At 44.0% G+C, this 16,096-nt stretch overlaps 1 protein-coding gene across 1 annotated transcript in view; it reads right to left on the reverse strand.

Annotated features, from left to right (window-relative positions):
• The window catches only part of grapa (GRB2 related adaptor protein a), a 28,515-nt gene extending 20,334 nt beyond the window's left edge, over positions 1–8,181 (reverse strand). The window contains exons 1-3 of the mRNA XM_053442859.1: positions 7,802–8,181; positions 2,875–2,972; positions 1,455–1,574 (exon numbers count right to left, since the gene is read on the reverse strand). Of these exons, the coding sequence (XP_053298834.1) occupies positions 1,455–1,574; positions 2,875–2,972; positions 7,802–7,879 (296 nt within the window). The 5' untranslated portion in view covers positions 7,880–8,181. The remainder of the gene's footprint in view (positions 1–1,454; positions 1,575–2,874; positions 2,973–7,801) is intronic.
• Positions 8,182–16,096: the final 7,915 nt, after the last annotated feature.

Genomic DNA, 16,096 nt, shown 5'->3' on the forward strand with positions numbered 1-16,096 from the left:
CGCACATTAACACACACACACACACACAAGCACCTGACCCAATTTCCAATCTACTGCACCATCCAGCAACAACAGCCGGAGAGACACGCAAACAAAGTGCCAAAAAAACAAGTAGCAGCAAAATCCTCTCTGTCCCCTCTTGGCAGACGTGTTCTACACACAGCTCCTCTCGTCTCTTCTTCCCTCACTCATCTGTAATTTCCCCCTTTAATTCCCTTACTGCAGACAACCTAGTTCTGCTTCTCCTTTCCTGTCCTGTTTTCCGAAGGCATGAGACAAATCCACTGGGAAAGAGTGTCAAGCCCAGACGTTCAAATTACCTCAGAACAACCCAACAAATCTGGTTCCACGACTCGAGCCATCTCACAGCCCTCAACTGCAAATGAGGAGCCAACCCTCGGTTCCAGACCTTCCTCTTAATAAAACCAAATTTCCCACACAACCCACACTGGCTCCACACTTCTAATATCCACACAGCCCCCCAGGAGCACAGTGCCAAGGCCTCAGCTGCATCCCTGACCTTCATCCCCCCCGACAAGACAACGGATCGGCCGGTTCAGCGGCTCCAGATGCCACAGTGTGCCAGACAGGATTAGCTCACATCAGGCCAGCGTGGGGTTGCAGATCCTCCCTTTCACCCTCTTCCCGACACCGTGTCCTCCAAACCCCCTTCCTGTGACTGCTCAGAACGTACAAGGTGCGATTAAAAAAAGTTCTTTGACTGTTCCTGTCGGGCTTGAACGGAGCGAGGCCCGATAAGGCTCCTGCTGTGAAGGTGCAAACTGAGAGTAAACTTCAAATTCTGTGTGACACTTATGTTGAGGATCATCACAACCATGGAGGACTATCACCCAGAGACCAAACAGCAGCCTGACAGTGGACCAGCCCCAGTCTCTGAGACCCGTGTGACCAGGGCCATGCTCGTGGTTTTCTTTGCACTGTGAATTTGTCCTGCAGGGTCAGACTGTCCCTCTTCACTAAAGTGTCCACGGGACGCCATCCGGTGCAAAACAACCTTAACTGCTGTGGCGTGATTTCAATTGGCCTCTCTGCCGTGACAACACGCCCTCTCACAGCTTGGGCTCTGGCTTCACCAACACAGCTCTCCAATTGGCCTACTTGTCAAATTTGGCTCCCCGCAACTTCCTCCCCTCCCCCCCCCCAATAAATGAAAAGCAGTTGCCGTTTTGACACAGTGGAGGAGATCCAGTGCCCGGCGCAGATGGTGCTTGACACACTTACAGGATGGGACTTCCAGGGAGCGTTCAAATCAAGGCAGGAGCACTGGGAGCAGTGTGTCCTGCACATGTTGACTCGGTGGCCAAATGTAAATCAGATTTGCAGAATCAGAACCGGAACTTTTTGATAGCACTTCTGTGTGTGGACGGATGCGCATATACACGTACAAAGATGCAGAAATACATGGATCAAAGATTTGTTGAATGTTCTCCTACCTCACGGACATGGAGAACTCTCCGGGGGCACTTTCACTCTCTCTGACCAGAAAGGCTCCACACCCCATTTGTCTGAGTCGACTCTCGGCCACACCGCGAGATATCCGGCCGGCGAACCAGCTGGAGGAGAGACAGGAAACAAAGAAGAGAAGTCAGAATGAAAGAAAAGACGTCAGCGATGCCTCGGCTTTGTTGTTTGTGTCTCGCACCCGATAATTAGTTTCTGGCGTTTGTTTGAAAACCTTTAAAAAAAAAAAAACACTCCGGCTGTTTGTGTTGTTCGGCACCACACAGATCAATGCTGACAAACGAAGGAGCGGTTGAGTGTGGTGGAAATTAGAACGTCTGTGAAGTTATTTTTAAACGCGCGGCTAAATGTGCACTCAACACAAATCCCAGAATGCTGGATTTCATTTGTCAGTGGTGAAGCGTAAGTAATAGTGTCGCTTTTTTCATTTTATTATTTTTGCTTATTAGTCTTGCTTAGTCGAGCAGTTTGCCGGGACTTGCATAAATGATGCTCAGCTCTCATGATCCTGCGCGCCCGACCACGGCAGTTTGATGACTCACATGAGCAGAGACCATCTCCAGAGTGGTGGACGAGTTAAAGGACGATCTGGCTGGAGGTCACAGGGTCAGTGTTCTCTGGGTTTCATTACATGGTTCTGTGCAGAAATGTGGAGGAGGGGGAAACACTCGCACAAACACAACTCCCGGCAGACGACACATCTCCCTGTGGTGTGCACACACTCCAACTGGACCGCACACCAGTGTTCATTAAGGAGCTCGAGCCGCTGCGATGGCTGTGCTGTCAGTTTAGTGTTTGTCACAGCGAGAAGACGTAGAGCCCAGCTGGTGCATGACCATCTGATGGAGACTCAGGGTGTACCAGCAGCTTCACTGTAAACACACACACACACACACACACACACTTGCATACGCGGCTGCATTGTGTGTGATTACGTAAAGCAGCGAGTGTGTCCCTTTGGGTAGGCTGCCTTATGCCGGAGTGCAGATGTCCAAAGCAGAGCAGAAAACGCCTGAAGCCGTACACACTCACTGATGAGCTGCTTAGACGGACCAGTGCTGGACGTGTGTGATGTATTCATCTGCTTTGCAAACTAATGTGTGTGTGTCTGTGTGTGTGTGTGTGTGCGTGAGTGAAGCCTCGGGACAAGATTGAGCTATCGGCTTCACAGAGAAAGGACAGTTTGGGAAAGTGCGGCCATTTAGGAGTAAGACTGAGGGTTCAGATGAGAGTTAAGTTTCCGTTCAGAGTCAAAGTGATGGATACCAGTAAAGTTATGGGTTTAGCTTGTAGTTGTGATGGTTGAAGTCGAGGTCAGCGACTGGGGAATGCATTACATCAACATCCTATCAAAGTGTGTGTTTGTGTGTGTTTGTGTGTGTGTGTACTTACGCGTGCGGCCGCAGGTTGATGTAGTTCTTCGGCACGAAGCCTTTTCTGTTGTGGTGCTCAGCTGTGTACCAGTTAGGATCATCCTCCATGTTGGTGATCTGGGGGATAAACACACACACACAAACACATCAAGCTATCAAGTCACACAAATCCCACATGTAACACTTTTTTACATTGGTTCAGTATAAGTACACACACAACATTTGGCTTCACATAACAAAGCAGAATGGGTTCGACTGGTGAAGTGAGAGACATCTGCTCCTCCCCTCTCTGCTGGTGGTTCTCTATACCTCAGCATCACTTTGGATTAAACTGAGATCGACTTCTTATTCATATTCATTTTTTTAGACAAGCTTTTGAAACATAAAGACGATGAGACACTGGAACCTGATATGTCCCAGTTTCATATTCACCTGTTTCCTACTTTCTCATCCATCCCTCTTGTCACTGGGTGTGTTGTTTTTTTCCCCCAGTTCTCTAATCATGTCTGGGTTTTTTTTGTGTGATTCTAATCCAGCTGTGACATTCGTTGTCATTTTGATATTTTAAACTGTTGTTTTGTTGTCTCTGCTCGGCTGCTCGCAGTGACACGTCTCACAAACCCTCTGTCTCATCCACCCTGCAGAGCTCGAGTCACCTCATCTTCGTCATCTTTTATTTTGTGTTTTATTTATTTATCACATTGCTCACTCTGTGTTTATCGGTGAAATTAAAACAGTCAACGTTTGAGTGAGTATGTCATACCGTAAACAACTCCTTCTTCTTCTGTTGCCTAAAGCTGTCCCAAGTTCCCCAAATGTCAAACTTCAGATGATCCAAACCAAGAACCAATTCTTTTGTCGGTCTGGATCGGGTCCTGAGGCCCCTCTTACTTTCATTTACACACCCCTGACTCCTGTTAACCTCTGTTCATGTCATTTTCCTCAGAGTTTATATATGTTTTCCTTGGTTTTGCTTGGTATTTGGACAAATGCGACACAATCCTTTGTTTGTTGGAACTTAGATGTTTCTCCACATACAACTGTGAAGGGTTCAGCTCCTGGTTTGTTGCCGCTGTCCGTCAAAAAGTTTCCCTGACTCCCCTCTGCCTTCTGGAACTTTATTTCATGCACCAGCTAGTTTCATGGTTTACGCCTGCTGTACCACGTCGCACGCGGGCTACCGGGTGATTTACTGTTCTCACCATCGATCCCAGAGCTGAGTGATTGGCCATTATTTGCACATCATTCTCTTGTCAAGCCCATTCAACCACAGCCTCGGTTAATTCATCACTGTGACCCTGTGACCTACGGACTTTGCCCACCTCTCACCACACTCCCTCTCCATTTCCTTTTTTTGGATTCTGCTTCTGAATTCCACTTTGCCAGGGGGCACTTTACAATCTGCAGCTCTCCACTCATTCCTCTCTTTCAGCTTTACCTCGTCCTGACTGCTCCGCCCTTTATGAGTTCAACAATAAGCAGCAGTTAACCGAGTCCCCAGAATCTTTGGGTAACGCCCTGCATCACGGGAGAATCTCCAGATCCCTGCTTATGTTCCTATCACACACCGTCTGTCGTGGTACAGAGCACTGCGAGTCCAAGTTTAGCCAGATCTATAAATAATTTCTTCCTTTTATATCTTCTGAAGCTCTCTGTTCTTTATACCTACATCTACTTTCTGTCAGAAAATTGCAGCTTTTGCTACTTCCCACCCGTCTGTGTGTGTCCACTCTCACTCTGCCTGTTCAGGTTTATAGATCGTTTCCTGTATTTCAGTAATTATTTGTTCTTGCTGTAGCTCTGCTGTCAATAAACAATAAACAGCACAACTACAAAATGTGCTTTTAACAATTCCTGTATTTACTTCTATAGATGCAGTTCATTCTAAATGCTGATCTAATATTAAATGCGTCCTTTGGACCCATCTGTGAAAATCATGTCTTTAAAAACGTATATTTAGGATGTTTATCCACCACCGCCCCCGATGATTCAGCTAAGACTGACTCAGCTCCTCCGGGGCCTTAAAACGGATTTAACAATTACAAAATAAAAATAAAAAAGTCACATTTAAAATTCAAAATACATGAAGGAAGATTCAGCATAAAATATTCAGCATGAATCAAGTGGCTTTTTAACTATGATGTCACCCATTGGTTGGTGAGCTGCCCTTTTGAAGCCTTGAGTTTTGACATTTTGTCCAGAACCATCTTGGTGTTTTGAAACCAGAAGTAACCATATTTGGAGGAGCGGGGGGTGGAGCCTGACTGAGAGCTCAGGGATGCATCACGCCCACCTACACCTGTGACTAGAACCTATTGGTTGGCACTAGCTGTCAATCACAGGGTATCCAGGTCCTAATGCAATGCGAGCTTTAAAATAAAGATCTTGCTGTATCGAAGACTTGAAACCAGCCATTGGGACTTTTGGAAAGTGAAGTAGGGTCGTGTCTTCTTGTAACCAGTGGGGTCACCCTCTGCTGGTCATTTGAAGGAGTACAGGTGTCAGGCATGTCAGCAATGGCTTCACTTTCCCAACCTGGAGTCTATGTCCTTTTTCATATGCAGTCTTTGGCATGAACAATAACGCCGACCTGCGATTTTGTCGGACCGGGAAATTAACGAATATTTTTCATATCCTTCTAATTTGCTATTGCCTGGGATTCGATTTCGCCAACAGAGGAGTCACACCATCCAAATCCAATTAAAATTCCATATTGTCACATTGATGTGTTTTTAGTTTTGGAGAACAAAAGAAATGCTCCACTTTTGTGTCCCCTTCCCTTGTGTCAATCTTGGCATCGCTGCCTGGCTTTAAAACGGAGTGTCAGTTGAATTTAACTATGAAGCTATTTTTATCATTTATTTTATGAGCCCACTCTCACACTCAGCCTGATTGATCACATGGTTCGCTGGCACGACAGAAAATGAACAAAATAATGTCCCCCAGAAAAATCTATTTTCTTTCATTTGGGACCAAAATAAAGCTTTTTATGTAGAAAGTGTGATTTTTAAACTAAAATAAGATGGTAAGTGGTATTTTTTTGGTGTTGAACAATTTGCATGATTTTGTGTTGATACTACAAGGTTCAGTTCATTTGTGCTGCAGCCAGTAATGAACAAAATGGGCAGAGCTGTTTAAGTACAGTTTGACCCAAGTGTGAACCGGAGCTGTTTGACTGGGACAAGACAGCACTTTATCCCAGTGGGAGGAAAGAAAGCAGATAAAGTGAGCAGCATTTTTAAGTGTTTGTCCCAGTTTTTGTCACAATAAATGCGTCTGTGTGACTTTGGTATAATATTATTTCACCATGCACTGATCAGAGCCCCCAAAAAATAAGTACAACAGGATTTACAAGTAGGTTATTTGGGGGAAAAAAGCTTCTCCAGTCACAAGAGCAGATTTGAAAAAAGACTTAACTGGGTTTAATCGGCACATAAATACTCCATGGAAATAGAGAATCACATTTATTTACTGAGAAAACACTGACGCGGCAACAAAACTAAATGCCATCTCATTTTGTCTCTCATATTGGAACCGAGTCTGTCTGGGGTGAATAATGACTTCGCCTCCTGCATACGATTACAGGTAAATTCCACCCTCAGGCATCGCTCTCCCATTAGACCACACTAAATTCATGTCATGGGTTATTTCTGTGCTATTTGAAGTGATGGGTTTTTCCATCTTTCTGCCTCAATCAAGCGATTCCTACAATTTCCCCACAATTCCAGAGCCTTGGCGGAGATCAGTGACAAACCAGCAGCACGTAGAAGTGGCCACAGCAATATCAGGATAAGAGCGAGAGAACGAGGAGGACAAATTGCTTTCGCTGTTCTTCTGCCTTGACGGTGGACCAGCTGGTGCCAGCGCGTGTTGTAAGTCCAGAGAGACGCTCACGCTCTTTAATTCCGAGCTTTAACTGCTGATGTCTTCGAGGGACGATTTTCTACGACAATAACCTCCAGCTGTGCGGAAAATGTCTCTGGCCCTGCTAACCGTCAGAAAAACACAACAGCTGGATGTCAGAGCAAAAATAGACCACGCACTGTAAAGAGGAAATAGATTTGTGTTTCTTTATGGAACTCTTGGGTCTGTTCAGTTAATGTGACACTACTGCCTGGAGACAGTTTCCTTAACTTGGCACAAAAGGCTGGAAACAGGCGGAACAGAAATCCTGAAGCCCACGAGATGACAACTTGCCACTTTACAAGAGGTTAGACATATCTCTCTATAGATCGGGCCAGTTTCCTGGCAACCCGCAGAAAAGTCCAGGAAGTTACTGCTGCCGGTCAAGATCTATATATATATGGAGTGTTAACCCCTGAGAAGTAGCACATAGACATCGCTGTTAATTAGTGAGCGTTACAGATGTTGGAGGACAGATGTTGTTAGATCTGTTTCACACTGGTTCCAGTCTTATGTGCCCAACTATAGCTGCTGGCTCCAGCTCCACGTTCACAGCACATACGTCATCCGTCAGTCTTCTCCATCTCTCACTCGTCTAAGTTTACAATCAGATGCAGAACAAGCAGTTTTTTAAAGGTATAAACCCCCGCCCCCCCCCCAAAAGACACCTTATCTCAAAAGGGAAAATGTTCACAATCCTCGTAACAGTCCGAAGAAGTTGAAGCCGTCTACATGCGGCTCTTGTTACGCTCCGCTCTTTCTTTTAGTCAGCCACAGCATCACCTGGATACAGGATGTCAAGAGCTGTAGGCGCTAAAGTTATAATTGCTGCAATTATCACATCGGAGGCAGAGAGAGCCGGGGGATTGGTCCAAGTATGAGTAATGAGTGTAGATAGGTAGATGGATAGATAGATAGATAGATAGATAGATAGATAGATGGATAGATAGATGGATGGATAGATAGATAGATAGATAGATAGATAGATAGATAGATAGATAGATAGATAGATAGATAGATAGATAGATGGATATTTCTCTTACCTTGAGCATGTCGCCTTTGTTGAAACTGAGTTCATCGCCCTCAGTGGCACGGAACGTGTACAGTGCCACTGCCTCCATGCCGAAACCCTCCAAAACACACACACACACACACACTCTCAATCACACACTTTGGGGACCCCCACAATTGCCCCTGACACGGGGGAAGGGGGTCAGGGGGGGGAAATAAAAAATGATAGATAGAGGGTACGATGAAATGGAAGAGAGGGAGAGAGGGAGAGAGGGAGAAAGCTCTCGTCCGTCCGCCGAGCTTGAGAGCGCGTAAAGTGAGACGGAGCCGAGGAGGAGATAGAGAGTGAGCTCGGTGAGGAGAGAGAGACGACTGGCTGCTGCTCAGCAACACACTGCCATGAGTAACGTTTAGAGAGAGAGAGAGAGAGAGAGAGAGAGAGAGAGAGAGAGAGAGAGAGAGAGAGAGAGAGAGAGAGAGAGAGAGAGAGAGAGAGAGAGCATGAAGGGGGCGAGTGAGTGGGAGGCACTTCCTGTGTATATATATTTGTCTCATACACTCAATGTGGCTTTGTGTGTGTGTGTGTGTGTGTTTGTGTGTGTCCTTCAATCAGTTGTCTGCTTGGTTTGTCGTTACTCGTTTGTCATCCTGCGAAACAGCTTTATCTTTTCATCTGCTTTCCTCAAACCTTCCAAGTGGAAAAGTGAGCTCATGTGTTCTTGTCTTTCACCTTTTGTTTTTTTTTTTACTCCTCAGGACTTATTGATTTCATGTTCAGATTTTAGCTTTCACTCACACACCCAGCACTCGCACTGAAATAGCCCCTTAGATTTGCTCCGCTTGTGCTCAAACTGTGCGCTTGCACTCCGTTATGTTTGATGCTTTGGCAGATTCCCTGCGTTCCAGCTCTAGTTCTTTTCCTCACACTCACACTGCTGGGTGTTCATGCATGAAACATCTGTTCTTGCATTTCTCCCCAGCTCTTGTGTTCTTTTGTATGTCTGTAAAAATTACAACACCAATAGAACGCCAGATGTAGTGTTGATAAATTAAAGTGTCAACCCATTTTTGCCTTGTGAGCTCGATATCTAAAGAGCACCTACGGGAAATCCTTTCAAATTTGGTGCAAACATTCACTTTGACTCACAGATGAGCTGATTAGAATTTGGTGGTTGAATTTCAAACATCCAGTTCACATCGACCTCATAAACCATGTTTGAGCTTGTTATCTCGAGTCTGACGCTCTCAAAACTTTGACCCAACGTCACTTGTGGTCAAATGTTCACTAATTCGATGTCACATTGACCTCATTTTAGTGTGCGGCTGTGGCTCAGAGGCAGCGGTCGTCCTCTTATCAGGGCGGTTCGATTCCCGTCTTCCCCATTTCGCATGCTCATACAGAAAGTGCTACACACAGAGGCACTGTATGAATGTGTGTGTGAACGGCTGTAAAGAGCTTTGAGTGGTCATTAATACTAGATAAGGTTGATATAAATACAGAGCATTTCCCATTCACTGTGAATGCAATATGTCCGGAACACCTGGAGGGACTGAAACTGCAGGTGGAGGCTAACAACCGCAGGACGCTAATTCTAGTTTAATCATATTTTTAAGTGTTTCTCACATCATCTGTCCCACTTAGGACGTTTGCTGACTTGAAGTCAATGTGGCGAGAAGTGGATCCTGGGATAAGGCTGGAAACAGAGGACAGTTAAAAAGTGGTTTGTTTGCTCCGAATCACCTCGACACTGTGTGGGTGGAATAGAGGCTTCAATTTTTCTCACTTCATTTACATACTTGAAATCAAAAACTCAGTCGGGAGTTGTAGGAGACAATGAGCTGAATTATTGTCCCAGTAAAATGATGCTTAATGAAGCCGCTGGTGTGAGAAGAAATTGTGAAATGGGTTGATCTGTAGTAGAAATGAACTCAAAGACAGTTTATTATAGTGTGAATTAAATCTATCCAACAGTAACTTGTGGACATATAAACATAATAAAGGAACAATAGGGCCGGATCTTGTGTTATGTTTGTCTTAATACCAGATGTCATGAATTAGCTCTAAAAGAAAGTAATGCTGAGGAATCTTGCACAAACAGGCTCATCAGTACTTTACACTGTCAATCATTCTCTTTTTTCCCTTGCAAAATACAACATGCACACTTCACTTCTGGTTTCTAAGGTCTGAATCGTCCCCGAGCTGAGTCACTGAGGCCACAAGCTGAGAAAAGCAATCAGCCCTTGGCCCGGTCCAAATACGACTCGAGAAGTGATGCCATTTACTGTAGCTGTTCTAAAAAAAATCCCGACTGATGTGTCTGTATTCTTCGCCTTGATCTCATCCTGCAGTGCAATGGACAATCTCATGGCTAAGTGTATGAGATGGACTCAGTGTTGTGTGTAGGCTTGTAATGTAATGTGTTCTAGTCTAGTGGTGCAGCCATGCAATACTAAACGTGTCTGACACTTGTGAAGGTTAAGTTTAGGTTTCGATTGCAAAGTTCAAACAAAGGGTTAAAAGCATCGGTGAAACTAATATAAGCCCGAGCATCGATCTTAATGTTCACACAGATACTTTTTTCTGATTTTTTGGGAGTTTCCCTTTCAAAACATCTGAGAACGCAGATTATCTGGGTCATATAAATTCACGACAACATGAAACTGTCTTTTCATGCAACTTTTAGGGGAGCAATCAAGAGGCAGGACATTACGTGTAAATTCCACCGCAGACTTTTTGGACTATTTTGGTGTCGGCCCCTGTCGACCACATATCCTGAGTCTTTCAAAGGTGACAACTTTGTATGTCACCTCTATTTTCCGCTGAGATATTCTTATACTTCCAGTTTCATATCTATCGCATGTTAGAAACATCATCAACATGCCTGCTCGCTTGCTGGGAACTTCCCTGACATTCTCCTGCTGTATATTCACATCCGCTCACTCGAACATTTCCAGGATATTTATCTACAGGCCTGTCATGGAAAGTTCGGAGCATCTGTTCTCAAGCTCAGTCACTTTTGAGAAGGTTCTGGGAGACGTGAGGACTTCAGTGTGAAACCAGCTTCGAGTCTGTATAGGATGCATTAAACTCCTCTTAATACCCAGACACGACCGGTTGGGTTAAAGTAATTACCCCGTTATCAACCACGCCTCAGGAAAAAATATCAGCTTGTGAGGCCTGAATGTGAATGAGTGAGAGGCCGGAGAGAAAGAGAGGGGATGCAGCCTTAGATAAGAAGAGAAACATGAAGCAGAACAAGGCAAAGCAGAACACCATGGAGGGACTGTGGTTTCTATTGCATGACCTGTCCAGGAAATCCCCGGTCAGCTGCTCGCTTGACTCAGCCATGAGACGAGGGATTGCAGGAAGAGGAGAGGAGGGCTGGATGTGCGGCGATGGGACAATAGAAGAGGAAGAGGAGGAGAGGAAGTACAACTTCCTTTCAGCTCAAGGGGCCAAAGCACAAACTTGTTTTTTTACTTTTTTTTTCCTGTCTTTTGCGTGGGAAGACTTCCTGTGTGATTTAAACACGAGCAAGGATTGAGAAATCAACACAACCTGTACAGATGTGCATCCCTTTGCCAGCTTTACTTCACTTATGTGTTTGAATTGGTGCCAATGTTGTGTGTCTCTGTGCCAGTTGTACACATACTCAGTTATGCACTTTCCCGAAAATATTCAGGAATCTGTTTCTCTGATCTCAGCTTCGATGTAAACAAAACTCTGTCGCCTTCAGCTGTGATGCATCGTGTGTAACCCACAAGTCACGGGCACATCTCATATGCACGCTTGTGTTTTCTGCCTCAGTGACACTAACATTTCCTCCTGACAGAAGCACTGGTGCAGAGGATATGAATTAGAGGAGCAGGTGTGTGTGTTTGTGTGTTTGTGTGTGTGTGTGTCGGCAGAAGCAATTGGGCAAAAGCAGAAAAGCAGGTGGGCACAGAGTCTCTCAACTTCCCTTCAAAGTCAGTGACAACACTGCCTCCTTCTCTGTTTGGTCTGAGGCCCAGTTTCTCGACAGTTTATTCTCACCATCTTTTTTTTTCTTACTATTATGGTCTGTGTTCACGTATTCTCTTCCCCTCCTTCATTCTCCTTATGTCATGTTGTCTTTGACACACAATATTTAAAAAAAGAAATCCCTCTTTTATCTGTGTTTGTCTCTCCCCTTCTCTCACCGGTTTAACACAGAATTCAGATTTAAATCATATTCTCCACATTCATGCACGTATTGAACAGAAGGCGGGGAGCAGGACAAGATGGCCGCTGAGCTATTTCCTTATTCATAACAATACTGGGTTTAGGAAAGTTATATAAAGTCAGTGACCATTTGGGGGATTTCCTCTCTCACATAGCAGACGTATCGGTCCACTTTTACGCGAGTGCAATCTTTTGTTTATGTTTGTGATTCTTTTAGTGACATCAACGCATCATAGAAGAGCAGACATCCTATTTTAAATCATGCCTTGTATAATGGACGTTAAAATATCATGTGATCATTTTAAATATGTAAATATGTAACCCTTTCAAAATTGTAAGAGACTTTAATTACTCTCTGTACTTATGGTGTTAGTTGGCCTCACTTGGTTTCACTAGGATGAAAGTCTCAGCAGTGATATTGAAACCAGAGTGAAGGAAAAACTATGTGTAAATTAAACATTGTTGTGTTTTCAGCTGATTTAAAAGAAAAAAATAAATCACATCTGGCACCAGGTTATGCGGGAAAAGGGTTTGAGTTAATGTTATTCTTTGCAGCAAAGTAGGACTAACACTGTGTATTATTAATGTTTCGTCTGTTGCTGTTGTTTCAAATAACATCAGTCAGTTTTGTGGTTTATGTGGTTTCCGCCAGAGAGTGTGTTAACAACAATGAAAGGCTGAGAACTACAGAGTGGTGTGAGCCAAGACGCAGACTGATCCCCTGAGTGTTACTGAATTATAGATTTCAAGATGGAACTTTGTCTGATTTTCTATTCTTGCTTATGTAAGAGGACAAAAAATCGACAGGGCTGTCAGCAATTAAAAGTTAAAAGTCCCACAAGTTTAAAATCTCATCAGGTATCTGAGATAAAAACTTTGTGAATGTCAACTGTTTAAGCCGTTAAGCACTTTTACCTCACGCTCACCTTCATGCCCCAGGTAGAATGCACACCTGCCCCCAGCCAACACAAAACCATTTGCATGTATGAAGAGATTTAGCTAATAAGCCGGCAGGAGTGGCAGGTATTAGACTTCATCCTGTTTCATGCTTTCTGTCATCTTCTGGTTTCTGCTGATTTCGGCTCCGTCTGGAACCACATGTGACACTTTGGGCCGCAGCCTGAATCCTACGGCTCTTTTCCTGCTTCCACGTTACGCAACTTTGCCGGTTTCGAAACAGATGCACCAGTTATTCATGCGGCTTCATCGGACGTCTCTGCACATCTATAACTTTTCCTTATGTGTGCTGGAACATGACTGAATGGGGGTCAAATGAATCCCGTGTCTTGCTGCCTTTGCGGCTGCTGTTTACTGCAGTCAGGGCCTGAACTGCTGGTGAGTGACAAAACACTGCTCAGTTATATAATGTAGATGAGATATGGCAAACAATCCCTGACAGAGATGGAACTTTATGAGCTTCACCAGTGTTGTATTTATGTGCTAATGCATTCGGTGGTGCGCTGCATGGATAATTTTAATTAAAGTCTGAAGAGATAGAGATAAGAGGCCGGTGGACATTGCTGCATTGCATTTATTGTTAAACAACATTTGGGCGCTTGGACATACGTTTGTGTAATAAAAGACACAACACTTCTCTGAGAGGATTTAATTTATCATGTACTTAGTCTTTTTAATTTGGTCTTTGTCCCATTGACTAACATACAGGAGGTGGAGTGTTTGGCCTACACTGCAGCCAGCCACCAGGGGGCAATCGAAACACTTGGGTTCACTTTTGGGGAGCTGTCATGTTGTCCATCTTTATATATAAAGATGGACAACATGACAGCTGTATACAGTTTAAAATATTTTTAAAGTATTTGTGGAGAGTCCTTCATATTGAATTAGAGGAGAGAACTTTTCTCAGACTGGCTGTAGGTCAGAAATACCTCATATCTGAAATATAACTACAATAATGTAAGAGGGTTTACATGAATGTGGATTTTAAACTACGTGTCCAAAACAAATGAGGTTCATTTTGTGTTTGGCCTGTCAGTCAAACCTGTGCTTGTGGCTCTTTCTTAATTTGACTCATGTGTGACTCAGAATACAGATCCCTGGTCAGTGCCACCTGAGGGTTGATGAGAAGCCAAGGGCCCTACGACGCTCTAATAGGTTGTGAGCATCGTGAATCGGGGTAATTATATGAAAGCAGCGAGACTATGGTGTTTAATGTTAATTAGCTCTAATGACTTTTTAAATCAAGGGTCCTCGATGCTGATCACATATTGAAGGACACACACGGCTGCAGGGGCTCCTCTTGGAGGACCTCCCAAATCCCCCCCACAGTACGAGCCAAACATTTGCCTTGTGAAAAGTGAATCGCTCCTGACATCTGCTGGCTGAGACTGGACCTGCAGGAAGACCTGATCCAGACGTGTCATGCCTCACCTGAGATGCATTCACTTCCCATTGAGCTGTTTTACATATGGTCTGATAGCACAGTCAACGTTTGCACAAGCTCATATGGTCTTGATAACACCCGGGGAGATATGATTAGAAAGCATAGCCACTGGATAAGGAGAGTTAGTAAGTCGTTTAAATACCAAGGTGACACTTTTTGAATGTTAAAGCATGTTTGTTGAATGTTGTTTCCAAAATAATTTCTTTGACTGAGACCAGAAACAACCTTGAACTTCAGTTTTATCTTTGACGACACTGCAAAGAAACAAAGTATGTATCACATTTGTTGGAGCAATTCCACTTGTGTTTGATTTCCTGCTGTATTGTAGATAGTCTTTTGTTAATATATAATAGCACAGAGACACAATCTTCTGGACAAACAATGTTTAGTACGTAATCTCATTTTTAGGAAAATCATATCTGAGCTGAATATTGACTGTGCCAGTGTGTTCCGGGAGTTGTACTTTCTTTAATGTGGCTGTTTTGAAGTCTAGCGTGATGAGTCATTTATTCCAATCTGTCTACATAGCCAACCAGATCCTCCAGGTGTGCGTTACTATTTGTACAAACACTAGAAAATCGTTTTTGGTAAAGGTCAAAGAATTAGGACTTTACCACCTATTTCCTGGAAATTTGTGACATCTTAATCTGCTTAATGAAATGCAAACATGTCATATAAACTATTTTTGGCATCCCGATTTGCAGATGTCCTGTCTGTTCTGTTTCAAGCAGTAAAGCACGTGTGGCTGAGCAGGTTTGTTTTAGACTGTGCTGGTTGGCTGACTTCTTCTTCTTGTTCTCTTTCTCACTGTCTCACGCAGACAACAACAAACACACTTACATCAGCTTGGCTTAGGCTTCCTTTGGCTTATCCTGTGCTCCCAACATAGCAGGGAGGGCGAAGCTCCAGTGAGGCTATATAGAGACAGAGAGAAGGTTCAAAGAGGAATGGAACTGTCAGGGCTGGCTCTGGAGGTACGGCATATTAATAATAGAAAGACAGAAAAAAGTTTAGAGACACCCCATTGGCCGTCCACTCATACTTCAATTCAGGTGCTGGCAGAGACGCAGAACTCTGACACTTTGGGTCCCGGCTTCTAGTTTTGAGTGACGCAGTCTCCATTTGTGACATCTGCACACGTAGACTTCTATTCATAGCTCGCTGAACACTTTTCAAGGGAATCTTTCATGCCTATTTATAGCAGCTGATTAGATGGCGTGTTTTGCATGTGTGTCCAAAGCGTGTGATGACTTTGGCCCCTCCCTTCGTTTTAAACTAATGAGGCGGTTTCCCAGAGACAGTGGAGACGTCACAGCGATGGAATGCTGTCCTGCAATGTTCTGCGGCTTGTACTGACACACCTGTAACACACACATCGTGTACTTGTACTTCTATCTCAGCCAGGACAGTCATTTGCATAATGTTTCCCTTGCGGCTTCGGTATCAGAATCAGGGTTTATTGCTCAGTCGGTTTACACATACAAGGAATTTGTAGTGGTGTGTTAAACATTTGAATAGGAAACGGTATGAAAATATTATAAACACTATAGAGAGACGGTTGTGCAAAATGAGCAATGGATGTTTGCATTTTTATTTATCGTTTGAAGTATGTAAAGTAGGAACCTTATCCTAGCCTTTGTCACCAGAACTAAATGTCGAGCACTAATCTGATATAAACCTGTGTAACTATCCTTATTAGGTGAAAGGGATCCAGTGACAGAC

This window comes from Pleuronectes platessa, chromosome 16 (assembly GCF_947347685.1).
Source record: "Pleuronectes platessa chromosome 16, fPlePla1.1, whole genome shotgun sequence".
In the NCBI taxonomy this organism is placed as follows: domain Eukaryota; kingdom Metazoa; phylum Chordata; class Actinopteri; order Pleuronectiformes; family Pleuronectidae; genus Pleuronectes; species Pleuronectes platessa.